At 43.4% G+C, this 15729-nt stretch overlaps 1 protein-coding gene across 9 annotated transcripts in view; it reads left to right on the top strand.

The window, feature by feature from the left end:
* Camsap1 (calmodulin regulated spectrin-associated protein 1) overlaps nucleotides 1–15729 on the top strand; it is a 56725-nt gene that overhangs the window by 14587 nt on the left and 26409 nt on the right. For 4 of the 9 annotated variants that reach the window (NM_001276361.1, XM_006497898.3, XM_006497900.4 and 1 more), the window contains exons 2-5: nucleotides 2028–2290; nucleotides 3152–3313; nucleotides 12649–12729; nucleotides 15002–15061. In NM_001276361.1, coding sequence (NP_001263290.1) covers nucleotides 2028–2290; nucleotides 3152–3313; nucleotides 12649–12729; nucleotides 15002–15061 — 566 coding nt within the window. Of the gene's footprint in view, nucleotides 1–2027; nucleotides 2291–3151; nucleotides 3314–12648; nucleotides 12730–13683; nucleotides 13717–15001; nucleotides 15062–15729 lie in introns of all 9 variants that reach the window. The other 5 variants (NM_001276359.1, XM_006497897.3, XM_030249733.1 and 2 more) reach the window with 2 other exon arrangements.

Below are 15729 nucleotides of genomic sequence, written 5' to 3'. Positions count from 1 at the left end.
GAGTGAAGTAAAATGTGTTCTTGGATTTCTGAACATGCAAGAAGTTATGGGCTGGAAGTTAGGTAGAGGGTAGCTCTGCTAGACACTTAAAGAAAGTGCAGGCCTAAGGTGACTCCTGTCTCCTTTTCCTAGCAGCAAAACAAATTTGGAACTTGGCCTCCCTAGCTCAGATCCTTGCTTGATTTTACCAGTTCAGAACCAGATCCTACAGTTTCACAGACCCTGTGTTCTGTGCCTCTCAGCTCTGTTCCATGGGACTTCTCAGTCTTAAGTGTGGTGTGGCTCCTCCCCTCTTTTTGTCTTACTCACTTGTCGTTATAGCTCAGAAACAGTCAGAAGGGAGCAAAAGAGAGGATGCTGGCGCAAGGGGAAACAGCCCCTGAAAAGCTGACCTTTTCTCAGTGTGGTTCTATACCTGGCACAGACAGGAGGAGCGTGGATGGTATCCTAGTTAGGGTTGCTATTGTTTTGATGAAGCACCATGACCAAAAGCAAGAAGAAGGGAAAGAAGGTGGGGAAGAAGGGAGAGGTTGTCTTGGCTTACACTTCCACACCACTGTTCATTATTGAAGGAAGTTAGGATAGAAACTCAAACAGGGCAGGAGCCTGGAGGCAGGAGCCTGGAGGCAGGAACCTGGAGGCAGGAGCCTGGAGGCAGGAGCTGATGCAGAGAGGCTATGGAGGGGTGCTGCTTTACTGGCTTGCTCAGCCTGCTTCTAACAGAACCCAGGACCAGTGGGACCGCTTACAATGGGTTAATCAGTCACTAAGAAAATGGGTCATACATAAGGGTACATACCCGTAATCCTAGCACTCAGGAGGCAGGAGCAGGTAGATCTCTTATTAGTTTGAGGCAAGCACAGTCTACATAATGAGCCAGCTGGTCTACATAGTGAGTTCAATGACAGCCAGAGGTACAAAGTGAGGCCCTGTCTGGTGGTGGGTGGGGGAGGGGGAGAGGGATGAGGCATGGGGGAAGAAAATGCCCTTAGAGGCTTTTCTGCAGCCTGATCTAATGGAGGCATTTTCTTAATTGAGGTTCCCTCCTCTCATATAACTTTAGCTTGTGTCCAGTTGACATAAAACTAGCTAGCACAAATGTCCACGGATTGTGGGGTGGGGTAGCATCATCTAGTATGTTCCTACATGTTTATTTGAATGCTGGGTGTGGTGGGTTTTCTTAAGCAGCTCTCTTGGTAATGCCAGCTTTCTTAACTCTGCTGTTTGAGAAGACTGCACTCGCCATTCTCTTTAGTTGGGATACAGAGATGCCAGAGGTCCTCAGGCCCTGGATAAAGGAATGAGATTCTCCTTCAGGATTTTGGGCTTTTCACAAAGGATAGCTGTTGTTATCCTACAAGTTGAGGGCAGTGCCAAGAGGGCACAGAATCAGTGGTAGCACATATGGCTCTCTGGTGATGTATGAAAGACCAGATTGTAGTTGGGTCCTGTCTTCTGTGACATTGGACATGCTACGTCCTTTTTCTGTGCTTCAGTTTTCTTGTCTGTAATATGGGCACATTAGTCATTATTCCTGATTCACTAGAATTGTGATTAAACAGTATGCTGCCTGGACCAAAGATAACGGAAAGCTGGTTGCCATGTTCTGTTGTGGTAGCAGACTTGGCGTACTTCCTAAACAAAAGCTGTTTGGTCTCTGCTTGGTACCTGACCTTGACTTTGGAAAGAAGATAAGCAGAGCTCCCTTCTCAGAATGAATGTCATTGTACCATAGCCCCTTCTTTAATCCGATGGCATCTTGGTTTCCTTTGAGCTCTCTAGCATCCCAGGAAATTTGTGCTTGCGTCCCACCATCATTCAGATTATGCTGGCCTTTGCACAAATGCCTCATTGTGCCTCTGTCGTGCTAATGAGGCTGTTAGTTGACCCTAGATCTTTGTGTGTTGTGTGTGGTACCTTGGCTGGGATTTTGCTGGACGGTGCTTTTGTGTGTTCTCATCTGGCTGGTGATGCTTGAGACTGGACTGTGCATGTCCATTCACCCAGTGCTCTCTCTCCTGCCATAGACAACATCCCTGAGGACCTCCGAGACCCGTTTTACATCGACCAGTATGAGCAGGAGCACATTAAGCCACCCGTTATCAAGCTTCTCCTGTCCAGTGAGCTGTATTGCCGTGTCTGCAGCCTCATCCTAAAAGGGGACCAGGTGGCTACCTTGCAAGGACACCAGTCTGTCATCCAGGCCCTGTCCCGGAAGGGCATCTATGTGATGGAGAGTGATGATACCCCTGTGACAGATGCTGACCTCAGCCAGGCACCTATTAAGATGGTGAGTGTTGCCGGGCGTGGTGGCGCATGCCTTTAATCCCAGCACTTGAGAGGCAGAGGCAGGTGGATTTCTGAGTTCGAGGCCAGCCTGGTCTACAAAGTGAGTTCCAGGACAGCCAGGGCTATAGAGAAACTCTGTCTCGAAAAACCAAAAAAAAAAAAAAAAAAAAAAAACCAAAAAAAAAAAACCCCAAAAAACAAAACAAGATGGTGAGTTGTCTGACAGGCATTCCTCTGTTCCCTTGGCTGAGCAGGCAAGACTCAGTGCCCTTCCATTAGGGTCAGATGGTGAGGTTTGCCAATGTGTATTGGTGGACCTTAATGACAGACCTGCATTTTAAAGAATGTCATCATTCTGGAAAGAACAGCTTGCTTTTGGGTTTTCTTCTCACTGAAGAGACAGTGTAGCAGGGCACACCACTGCAGAGCCTTCCTGCTGGATATCTGCACTCAGCCAGAATCGGTTGCTATGTTCTCAGAGGCTATGCCTCTGCAGATTAGCCCAGCACCTAGCATGCTATGGCTGTTTTCACTCAGTGGGGTGATGTGTGGGTGAAGAGAAAGCTCTGAAGAGACTGAAGGTAGAGTGTGATACAAAGAGAGCCCTGGTGCCATTCCAGAGCCTTTGGGGCAGAGGAAGCGGGCAGCCTCTTCTCACAGCTTTTTTTCCAGGGCTACAAAGCAAATTTATAGTCTGCTGGTAAGAGATTAGGACCATGGACCATTACTGCATGGCAGAACAGTGCCAGGGATGGACAGGCCTCAGCCAGTGCTGTCCTTGGCGGGGAAGGCAAGGCAGAAAGTTTTCTTGCATTGGGACCTGCAAGATGTTTAGGATGCTGATTGCAGCCTCTGTTCCCAGAGTGGCCACATGGCGATGGTGGATGCCCTGATGATGGCCTACACTGTGGAGATGATCAGCATTGAGAAGGTGGTGGCCAGTGTCAAGCGCTTTTCTACATTCAGCGCCTCAAAAGAACTTCCTTATGACCTCGAGGATGCCATGGTATTCTGGATCAATAAGGTGAGTGCTTGTTTAGCTCTTTGCCTGATTGAGAGCTGTCTGCTTCTTGTTCTCCATATTGGGACTTGCCACTAGAGTTTGTCATTTGGAACTGCATGGTACTTTATCCAGCTAGGTGTCCAATAGACAGTCCTTATTCCTGAGCGCTGAGAGTTAAGCAAATGGGTGTGGGTTTGTGTATGAGGATGTACATATGTGTGTGGTTACAACTAATGGGTTTCATTTTTAGCTTAAGGTACTTATATATAATGCTTGTTCATGATTTTTTGCTGATAGTTATTGGGGAGGAGTCAAGTTTCTTGTGTCTGTTTATCAGTGTGTATCTGTGTGTACACATGTATTCATGTGAGAGTACAGATACACACATGACATGGCAAGCCTGTGGAAGAAAATCTCAGGTATTGGTCTTTGTCTTCTACCTTGTTTGAGAGAAGGTCCACCTGCCATTTTGTTGTAGGAGCACTGAGATTGCTGCTGTGCTGGGTTTACGTGCTGTGCTGGTTGGTTTTAGGGCATCTTGGCATAAGTTAGAGTCATTTTGTAAGAGGGAATCTCACTTGAAAAAATACCCTCACTAGATTGGCTGATAAACAAGCCTCTAGTACATTTTTTCTATTGATGACTGTTCAGGTAGGGCTCAGCTCATTGTGGGTGGTGCCACCCTGGGCTGGTGGTCTTAGGGTTATAAGAAAGTAGGCAGAGCTAGCCAGTGGTTAGCATTCCTCCATGCCTCTGTTTTAGTTCTTGCATCCAGGTTCTTTCCCTGCTGGAATTCCTGTTCTGAAGTTCTTCAGTGATGTAGAAGAAATATAAGATGAAATAAATCCTTCCTCCCCAAGTTGCTTTTGCTCATGGTGTTTAATCACAGCAGAAATTGTAACTAGAACACATGGTTTAAAGCTTTGGTTCCTCGTGCTTGCTTAGGACTACTTCATGCACCCACTGAGATCCCTCCCCTCTTTTTGAGAAAGGTAGCTCAGGTCGGCCTTGAACTCACTATGTAGTTGAGGATGACCTTGAACTCTTGGTTCTTTTGCCTCCTAAGTCCTGGGGCAGGCATACAGACATATGCCATCATGTCAGGCTGCATCCATGTAGTACTTCAAGGAAATACACTGTATTTTTGTCTTCTGACTTGTCACTCTTAGACAAAGTTTGTGCAGATTTGGGTTTGTGGAAAATAAGGTGCACTTGCTCTTGTAGCTTCCATCCCTGTCTTGGGTTACAGACACGTTGGCACTTCACTGTTAGATTTTAAATTACTGTGCTTTGGTATCTGCTTATACAGCCATATTTCCATTCTAGAACCATCCTTTGTTCTTCTTGTTTCAGTTTTTACAAATCTTTCTCTTTTTCTTACCTAATATTTGTATTTGTTATTCATGGTTTGTTATTTCCTTAGCATTTCCACAGTAACTTACAGTCCTCTTTTTACTTGTTTTTCCTGGTGTGGCTTCTCTGGTGTTTGCTAGTTTGTAAGCTTTTGCCTGGTTGGAGTCATCAGATGCAGTTAGTGCTTCTGGCTAAATGTTATCCTTACTCTGCATCCAGGGTGAATTGCCCAGCATCCAGCAAGATGGAGCTCTTTTGCAGCCTTCACTAGATTGCATATGTTCTTAAAGGTCCTCTCCATAACTTCACAGGGCCCTCAACAAGCATTGAAGTACTGTAGAGTATTGAGTGTCTTTCCTTGTGGCATCCCTTTGGGACCTTGTTCTTCTCTAGCTTAGATAATGGTCTTTTCTGTCATCCTGGACTCCTTTTCTCCTCCTGACTTGAGATGCAGTCGATGAAGCCTTTCTGCAGAGCACCAACCCTGCTATGATTGAGCATCCTGTCTAGTATTGGAAGGACTAGAGCTGAGCAGGCAGTATCATCCTGGTTGTCCATGCTGGCCTGACATGAATCATCTTTGATGGACACTTAGGTCCTCCTTATCTCCTGGGTGCTCTGAGTTGGCCCATGGCCCATTTTTCTGGGGCTCTTTTAAATTTTTTGGTGAGTGTGTTATATACATATATGTTTTTGTGTGCATATGCATCTATATATTTGTGCCAGCCAGTCATAAGTAAAAGACGTCAAAAGTCGTAAATCTCTTGCCACCCAAGTTTTTTTTTTTTTTAAATAGGGGTTCACACTGAACATAGAGCTCTCCCTAATTAACTGGAATGCCTGGCCAGCAAGTCCTAGGTCATCCTGTGACTGTCGCAAGGACTCAGAGTTTGTGGGTGCTGAGGATCTGAACTTAGGTCTTCATGTTTACACAGCAAGTTCTTCATATACTCAGTCATCTTCAGAAGTTTACTGATAACCTGTGGTTTAAAACTCCCTACTGAGTCAGGCGATGGTGGTATGAACCTCCCAGCACTCAGGAGGCAGAGGCAGGTGGATCTCTGAGTTTGAGGGCAGCCTGGTCTACAGAGGAAGTTCCAGGACAGCCAGGGCTACACAGAGGAACTCTGTATGGAAAAAAAAAAAAAAAAAAGGCAAACAAAACAAAAAACAAAAAAATCTTCTCTGTACTGAAAGTTAACCTAGATTCCACATGTGGCGATTCCTTGCATTTTAAGCAGTGATGATAGATACCCTCTTAACAGCCACTACAGTCAAGGCAGCTCTTCTCTCACACTCAGTGCTGCTTTGGATCCTTTTGCAGTCAGCCCCTCCCCCAGGCCCAGGCTTATACTTACCTGCTTTCTTAATGGGATTAGTTTTGTTTCATCCAGGTTTTGCTTAAAATGTTCTTGAACTTGGCTTCTTTCGCTGAACCAAATGTATCTATAAGTAGTTTGGTTTTGTTTATGCCATGTAGAATTTCTTTATATGATTGTGTCATGATTTGTCTGTCATTAACCTGTTGATTGATACCTACATATTTTCCAGCTTTTGTCTATTTTGAATAAAGCTGCTGGGGCATTTGGGTGTGTCTAGATGCTGCTGCTCTTTCTTTAAGTGAGTACTTGGCAGAATTGCTATGTCTAACATAGTTGCTTAAGACAAAGGTCTTAAGCTTCTTTTTTTGACAGGGTCTTACTCTATAGACCAGGATGTCCTTGAACTCACCAAGTGCCTCTGATACCAAGTGCTGAGACTAAAGTCTTGTTCCACATCAAGCATTTATACTTAAGTTTCTAGAAACAAACTGCCAGAATATTTTCTAAGGGAATATTTAAAATATTTAAAATTCAGGTACAGAATAGGAATCTTTTGGTTCTAACTTATCATTACTCCATCAGGTCTTTGATTTGGGGCCATTGGTGTAGTAGATTCTCATGTGTTTCCTTGATTTTTTTCTTTTTGCAAGTCCTTGTTTGAATCTTTTACACAACTTTTATTTATTTATTTTGAGTGTGTGTTTGAGATAGAGTCTTCCTTTGTAGCTGAAGCTGGCTTGGGACTCTGAAGCCTAGGTTGGCTTTAAACTTTTGGTCTTTCTTCTTCAGACTCTTGAATGTTGTGATTACAAGTGAGTAATATCGTTCTTGGTCTAGACCAGTTTTAAATTGTGTTCTTTGTCTTAATATAGTTGCAAGAATATGTATGTACCTTGTTAGGAATGTATGTCGTGACTTGCTTTCTTAGTTTTGACTTTTTACTATTAGTAATTGCCGCCTCAAAGCAGAGGTTTCTGGGATTTTGAAGCCTAGTTTACATTTTTTTCCCTAAGAGATTTCTGCCCTGCCCCAAGACTTGAAGGGTTTGTTCCCTTTCTTCCTCCTAGTGGTTTGGTGGTCTTTGCTCTTCTCCTGAGCTTTCTGATGCCCTGGTGTTTATATACTGTGTATGAAGCAGGGAAGGTATGAAGTGCCCTGCTTTTTTCACAGACAGAGAGCAGTTAGAGACTCCCCAGAGCAGAGATTTTTTTTTTCTCTGCACGTTACTGTAGCAGTGGCTCTATTGGGACCTAGGTGAGACACATTTAAGTGTGTCTCTAGACACACTCCATTGACCTGTGTGGTTAGTTCCATGGTGACTTGAGGTGACTGTAAGCTTATACACAGTACTCTGTAATAATGACTTAAATTTAAACAATACATGTCTTTGAACTGAATTTTTTAAAATTAAAGAGTTGTTTTAGCTCTCGTAGGTTGCATGTTCTCATGAATTTTAGAATCAACTTGTTGGTTTCTACAAAAAGCACTTGTAGGGATCTAGATCAGTGGGGCCATGGCTATGTTGTTACCCTGTAAGGATCACAGTTCATTGCCATACTTTTGTCCACTAATTATCCCCAGGGAAATTTAATTTCAGTGTATTGAGTTGTGCTGTAAGTGATGTTTCTTAGTTTCATTTCCAGTTGCTTGTTCAATAGAAAGCCAGTTAAATTAAAGAGTGCGTTTCTCTTCTCTTGTGGAATGTGGAGTAGAAGTGGTAGAATAAGGTATATTGTTTGTCCCTGACCCTCAGGACCCACAGAACTGTCTGCAGCTTTTTTTCTTCTCATGCATTTCTTTTTCTTGTTTTGATATTAGGATGATGCAGACTCAAAAAGAGATAAGGGATGTTTTTCTTTTTCTGTTCTGTGTAGTAATTTGACTATGATTTGTTTCATTTCATTCTGAAACCTTAGGGCTGGCTGGTGAAGCTATCTGGGCCTGGAGATATGTGTGTGTGTGTGTGTGTGTGTGTGTGTGATGTATATGTAGTTGTGAAAACTTTTATATACATTAAGTTATTTAGATTTTTAAATTTTGTGTCAGTTTTGATAATTTGTGGCTTTTATAGAGTTCATTTTAAGTTGTTATTAGCATAAAGTTTATTGATGTTTATCCTTCAGGTAAATGTATCTGCAGTCTCTAGTGACCCTGTCTTTGTTTCCTGATACTTATCATGACTTCTTTCTACCTTGTTTTTTTTTCTAGTTTACCAACTTTATTATCTTCAGACATTGCACATCTGTGCTGTTTAATGTTTATTTTTTCCTTTTACCTTTATTTTTTTACTATTCTTTTCTTGTTTTCATTTCATTTTTAGTCTGTCTGTCTGTCTATCTGTGTGACTGACTATCTATAGACAGGTTCTAACTTTTTTTTTTGGGGGGGGGTTTTTTTTTTTTTTTGGGGCTTTTGGAGACAGGGTTTCTCTGTGTAGCCCTGGCTGTCCTGGAACTCACTTTGTAAACCAGACTGGCCTCGAACTCAGAGATCCACCTGCCTCTGTCTCCCGAGTGCTGGGATTAAAGGCGTGTGCCACCACGCCCGGCTAGGTTCTAACTCTTTAGACCAAGCTGGCCTTGAGTTCCTGGCATTTTTCCGGTCTTAGCCACAGTGTTTACCTCTTATATGTTATTGGCACATAACAACTGAGCGTATTTGTGCAGTGTGGTGTGATCTTCCAGCATCATGTAATGGTCAGATTCATATGTATAGCATAGCCAGCGTCTCAGGCATTCATTCTCAGACAGACCTTGTTTCTAGGAGCTGAGCAATAGCACAGTGACAGAGATGCTTGTCTAGTTCTGTTCTCAGTACTAAACTAAAACCAAGCAAAATAAAGTGTTCCAGCTCGTGGGAGCATCACACACACTCTCTTCACTTGTCGTTAAAGTAGAGAGCAAGTTCATTCAAACTTGCTTTGCTTCTTGTGTATGAGGTGTGGTGCCCACCCTCTGAGCAGAGCTTTGCTCTGTCTCCTGTACTTGAGTATACTGCATTTCTTTTAAAATAGTATCAATCTTGGTGATTTCTTGTTTTATCAGTGCATTATCTGAAATGACTTTGTTTTTAAATTTTAGTATTTAGAGGGAAATCATTCCAGATACATTTTTGTGTTTTGGATTTTATTTTGTTTTTTTCAAGTCAGGGTTTCTCTGTCTAGCCTTGACTGTCCTGGAACTCACTGTGTAAACCAGGCTAACTTGGAACTCAAGAGATCTGCCTGCTTCTGCCTCCTGAGTGCTGGGATTAAAGGTGTATATCATCATACACAGCCTTTTTACTCCGCTGTCTTTCTGTTTAAGTGGATCCTCGAGCACACTGTAAGTTTGCCATTCTCATGTATTTGATAATATCTGCCTCGTCATTAGAGTGTTAGACCAGTTAGATTGCTCTGATTGTCCATGTGGTTGAATTCTACCTTCTGGCTTGATGGCTGCTTATCTTGTCCTTTTTTTTTTTTTTTTAAACCAACCTCCCTCCCTCCCTCCCTCCCTCCCTCCCTCCCTCCCTCCCTCCCTCCCTCCCTCCAGGTACCTGTAGTAGTTCCATTATTTTACAGGGTTGCTGTAGGTTCTGCCCTGCGCTGTTGTGTTGCCAGGGGTTACTGAGACTAGAGTGATGTATTAACGGTAGTAGATCTGCTTTTCTCCTGGGACTTTGACCTTGTCACATTCGTTTGGTGGTAACCCTACCCAGTTCTGTTCTTTCTGTTTTCAGTAGTCATTTATTTGTGTGTTTATTTGTTAGTTTGTACTAGTTGTCAACTGTAGCTGTGGAGGCTGGTGCTGACCAATGCTTTTTGGTCCTTGTGTCCTCTCTGGTTGTGAAGGACTAGCAGTGCACAGTGGCTGTGCAGTGTTCACACTGCAAAAAGATAAGAGATTTTGATGTTTTAAGGATATACAGTCTTTTTTTTTTTTTAAAGGACATTTGTGTGTGTGTGTATGTGTGTGCGCGTGCGCATGATAGGGGTCTTATGTGTATTGTAAGTGCAGGTACATACATACCCAAGACCAGGAGAAGATGTCTGTCTGTTTCTCACTGAACCTGGAATTCACCATTGTTTTTTGGCTAGACTGGCTGGCCAGCTGATATTTTTTAATTTACTTTTCATCTGTTTGGTTTGTTTGGTTGAGGTTGAATTTAAACTGATTTTCTTGCCTCTACCTCCCAAGTGTTATACATAGGTTTATGTGGTGCTGTGAATTGAACCTAGGGCCTTGTGAATGTTATACACTCTACCCACTGAGTTGTACAACTTCCTCCCTTTTTTTAGAGACAAGATTTTGTGTTTATTTTAAGTTGGCCTGAACTTACTATATCGCTCAGATCGGGCCTCAAGCTTTCAGCAGACTCCCAAGTGTTGGGATAACTTATCTTGCCCAGCTTAGTTTTGCTCTTGTACACTTTTTAGCAGTATCTCAGACTGGTAGGGGCTCCTGAGTCCCATTTGAATAACTGGATGTACATTTCTAGCTGCATTTTTTCCGTACCACCTAGTAACTGTTGTAGTGAATTTTTATAGACTGGTTATGAGTTCACTAAGCTTTGACTCTCCTGAAAAAGACTGTAAGATGTCTTCCCCAGGTGCTGCACCTTTGTAAGAGACAATGGCTGGCAGTCTCTTTTTGGATGAAGATGTTGCTTCCCAGTTTCAGGGTGCACATAGGAGGCTAAAATGGCAGTTCCTCTCCTAGTTAATGTTTTAAAAGTCAGTACTGACTGTCATGGTCAGCTTCACACCCCCACTCAGAAGATGGGGGTGGTGTCTTGGGTAACTGCCCTCCACCCTTCCTGTCTGCTTCTCAAACCCATTCCTTATGTTAGGTGGTGGCATGCTCTCTCCTGTGCTTTCTGGGCCACCTGGTTTCACAGCAGATACTTGGTTTGGTTTACCGTGGTAGATCTTGATTTTGAAAAGAAATTGATATTTTACTTTAAAATATTTACTTTATGAGAAACTTGAAATTAATTTACATCTTAGGTACAGGATTTCTCCATATAGCTCTGTGGCTGTCCTGGAACTCACTCTGAAGACCAGGCTGGCCTTTAACTCAGAGATCCACCTGCCTCTGACTCCTGAGGGCTAGTATTGAAGGTATGCACCACCTTTGTTTTAAAATGGGCTTGTTTTCCTTTTTTAAAAAAGGGTCCCATATATCTAAGACTGATTTTGAACTGACTGTGTAGCTCAGAGGACCTTGCCTTGAACTTCTGATCTTCGTCTGTACCTCTGGAGTGCTGAAATTACAAGCGTGAGCCACTTCATCCAGTTTTCGATAGTGGCTTTACTTTCCTTCAAAAATCTGACCATTAGATTGGTGGGTGACGTGGCTTACCAAATACGGGTCGTTGCTGATTCTGATCCCTACCCACCTGGTAAAAGGAGAGAACTAATTCCTGCAAGTTGTCCTCTTGACTTCCTCGTATGTACTGTGGCATCGTGAGCATAAACACACGTACTCACAGAGAGGGTGGGTGGGTGTGTGTGTCTGTCTGTCTGTCTGTCTGTGAGCTGCCATATTAGTGCTTGAAATCAAACTTGGGTTTTCTGCAAGAACAAGTACTTTTTACCACTGAGCTGTCTCTCTAGCTCCTTTATCATGGTTTTAAAGAGATTTTCTGCCCTCTTGGTGTTGTAGGTAAAGAGCTCACATACTGTATTTTTCTTGGATGATAAGCCACTGCACGTTTTCATCTGACCATTATTGCTCTAACCACTCCTAAGTATTAATGTGTATTTTTACAAAACCTGTTGTTATTTTATAAATACAGATTGAGAAATTATATTGTGAGTGTGCATGATGTATGTGTGTGTGCATGATAAATGCGTGTTCATGATGTATGACGTATGTGTGGGTGCTCATGTGGCACACTAGGTGTGTTGCAGTTAGAGGACACTGTGGAGATTGCTCTCTCCTTCCATCTCTATGTGGGTTCTAGGGATTGAACTCCAGTGACTAGACTGCAGTGACAAGTACCTTCTCGGTCTGCTAAACTGTCTCGTTGGCTCAATAGAAATACAAATTTGATATTATCTTAATTTCAAGAGAGATTACTTAAATCTATGATTTTAAAAGGGATTTACAGCTTGGTTTTATAACCGAGCTTTTATTTTGTGTTGATTCATTAGTTTTGTGTAGTCAGTTGAGGTGTGATGTAAAATTAGGTAGATTGTTTTGGGGTGACATCAAACAACCGTGTAAAGTGTACATGGGGTCTAGCCTTGATTCTACAATGGTGAGGAACGTCCTGCACTGACCTTTAAAGGCACAGTGGTTTCCTTGCAAGGGCAGGCTGACCCTGAGGGGCACATAGAATTCAGGTGTTCTGCATCTTTGTAATTGGCCTGATGGTACGTACGCCTGTCTTAAGAGTGATCGGCAGGTGCTGTGGGATCTCATGGTGGTGAAGTGGAGATATAGGGGATGACATGGGAGAGCAGTAGCCTTCTTTTTTTTTTTTGGTTTTTCGAAGGGATTCTCTGTGTAGCCTTGGCTGTCCTGGAACTCACTTTGTAGACCAGGCTGGCCTCGAACTCAGAAATCCACCTGTCTCTGCCTCCCAAGTGCTGGGATTAAAGGCGTGTGCCACCACACCCGGCTAAGTTCTTCAAGCTATTCTTTTTTTTTTTTTGGTTGAGCAGTAGCCTTCTTAATGCATTTTTTTCTGCCTTAGGTAAATCTTAAAATGAGAGAGATAACAGAGAAAGAAGTTAAATTAAAACAGCAGCCACTGGAAAGTCCCGCTCATCAAAAGGTAAAGGGTAATTTTAATTTCTTCGAAACACACTAAGGTAAATGTTAGTAGTTTTAAAGAATTATCTTTGTTTCTACTTGCTCATTCTATATTTTTATCACTCTGAGCAAGCCGGCCTCTTAGATTCTCCATGCTTCAGTTAGGAGTTTCCATGGGCAACCTGTCTTCTATGCCCAACCCCAAAAGGTCTGGTTTGTTGAACTAGGGGTATTCTGGGAGGACTTGGGGGGTGTTGGGGGGAGGCTCAGTAAGGAAGCAATGTAGCCTGAGCTGGGAGTGAGCTTTAGAAGGTCAGAAATTGAGCAGAAAACTCCCAGCTGCACTCATGCAGATACTTGAGATGGCCTGTGAGGTGCCATGGGACAGATGGGGGTCTAAACCCTGTGCCTGGAGCCAGTGGGAAGTGTGTACCTTGGGATGGGTGTAGATGGGTACGTTTGTGCCACGTTCTACCTTTGGTCTTGTCCCTGGCCATTTTCTCTTTTGCCAAGGCCATGTATCACAGTCAGTGGGATGTACCCAGGAATGCCTGACTATTGACACAGTTTCACTACTGAGAGCAGCATGTGTTCTCCCTGTGTAGTTTTCTCTCTACACTGGTCAGCTCTAGTCAGCCAGGTCAGTAGAGGATTAGGCTGGAGCTGAGCACCTCCCTAATCTTTGGATGGGGACAGGCTCACATGGGCATAGACAAAGGGCAGACCTGTAGCCTGGTCCCCTGATTTTCTCAAGTTTGGAACTGTTCTTTGCTATTGTGAAACAGAGTTGTAAAGGGGACAGGTTACCTTCCAGTTAAATTGCCTGGTGTTGTGATTAGCTAAGGTCATGCACACTGGAAAGCCTTTGCTATCAGAGGCTGTCTCTAACTCTCCTGTGTGAGCATGTGTGTCATGGCCACACCTGGACCTGCAGTGCTGACATTCCTTTCCACCTTCCTTCCTGCTTCCTGAGCAGTCTCCCTCCAAGTGGTATTGGAAGTTAGTACCCGTAAGTGACCCAGGCCACCATCCACCATCTGCAAAGCCATCTTGTTGCCATCATGCGCTTCCATTAAAATTGCTCGCACCCAAGATTGGTTTTTGTCTGTTTGTTTAAGTGTCCGCCTGGGGGCTGTGCGGCTTGTCTAGCATGAGCCCTGCTGGCCACGCTGATGGGTTCTGTTATGTGGCACATTGGGATGCCATGTTCATTCCCCTAGGCTCTTAGTGATCTCTAAGTGACCAGTACAGCATAGCTGACAGGACACTGTCTTTTCTAGCAGATGCTAAGAGGACTGGGGGTTACCTAGTGGCTGGAATCATTTCATGGCCTTTTCTTTCTGCTGTTACTTTGCCTGGGGGCTGGTGTCTCTAACCACCTTCCCTAGAACCTGTATTCTAGGCTGTCAGATTGAAGAGGCATTCTCCCACTGAGGGTACAGGTGGACTGCAGAGAGGGCTGTCGATGGTGTATTTTGATGTGGTCTTCTTGTTTCTACCCCTCAGGTCATATGGAGGTCAGCTCAGATTCTGTAGTCTGAGTTAGGTCAGTTCAAATGCAGGGTTTCTGAAATTACGTATGAATTTTCACACAAAGTTTAAAAAACAGGATTTGATTTAGTAATTTCAGCAGTTTCTAACTGGTGGCCCAGAATGGAAGTAGACCAGTTTGTTGCTGCCCTTATAGGAAATGCCTTGTGTCAAGTGGTACCTTTTTATGTGAACTCTTTGCAGATGGCTTTGTAAGTGCCCTTTGATTGCTTGGGTCCTGTAGCTTCATTATTTGGCCCAGATTTTTTTTTTTTTTGGGTCCCCACAGCTGTGGGCTGCAAAAGGCCAATGTAAACCTTGAATGTACTTCTTGCTAAGTGTGTTTGTGAGAAGGAGGAGGAAGGCATGCTTAATGAATGTTTGAGTACTGAATTTGACCAAGGCAAGGGCTCACACACTCAGGTGTCCTGTAGAGAGGTTTGGTTTCAGATACAATTGATTAAAAAAAGAGAACTATAACCCAAAACAATCCGCCTTAACTTTGTTAGAGAGGCTATGGGTAGCCTACAGTGGTAAATAGACCAACAAGAAAACGTGTGGTCAAGGTTGGTATGTTTTGGGCTTTACCTAAACATGTCCCAGCTAGAAGTTTGAAGATGTGGGTGAGCACAGCAGCCATGTGAGCCTTCTGGGCCCCTGTAATTCAGTGTCAGCCTAATTTTTACCCATGCCATCCATCTTTACTCAAGAAACCATTTGCTTTACTGCATGTCTGCTCACTCCCTGTCTGCTGTCTCTGAAAGCCTGGCCTGGAGCATGCTGTGATGCACTGCATGCTGGAACCTGTGGACTTTGCACGTGTGGTACAGTATAAGGCGGGTTCCCTATGATAGTGCTTGTTGTGGGCTCTGAGAAACAAGTTAAAATGTGTGTTGGAATATTCAGTCAACACAAAACAAGCCTTGTTGCTAAATGTGAAGGAGTCAGTTCCAAGTGTTTTTCTAATGAGCATCACTACTGCTCATGCAGAATATTTATGGAAGTGTTAGCTGAAAGTCTAGATTCCAAGATGATTCTTTGAGTTGGATGACTTACCTGTAGAACTCTCAGAAACCAATAGTTCTTCTTCTAGGCAGGTGCTGGCTCCCTTGTTTTTAGTTTCTATTGTGTGTGCTCCTGGAGAAAAATGTGGACTGGTAGGTACCCTGCCCTGGGCACTGATTCAGGTGAGAGCGGTACACTGCAGCTCTCAAGGAGTCGTGTCTACACTGAGCAACCCCTTCTCTGCTAAGCTTTTACTGACAGTAGATAGAAAAGTATGGATGGACTGTAACGCATAGAATATTGACAGGTAGCTTCAATATTGGGGTGTGCACATAAAGGAGCCTTGGTCTGGCATTTGCTTGATGATCTTGTGAGTTTAGCACTGATGTTTCACTTATAGTTCTTGGTGGCTGGTGTAGTGGTGTGAGAAATTTTTTAAATCTGGTTTCTGAAATTTCTCAAACTATCAATTAATGCTATTTTGTAC

The sequence above is a fragment of the Mus musculus genome, chromosome 2 (assembly GCF_000001635.26).
Source record: "Mus musculus strain C57BL/6J chromosome 2, GRCm38.p6 C57BL/6J".
NCBI classification, from domain to species: Eukaryota; Metazoa; Chordata; class Mammalia; order Rodentia; family Muridae; genus Mus; species Mus musculus.
This window is presented reverse-complemented; position numbering and strand designations above follow the sequence as displayed.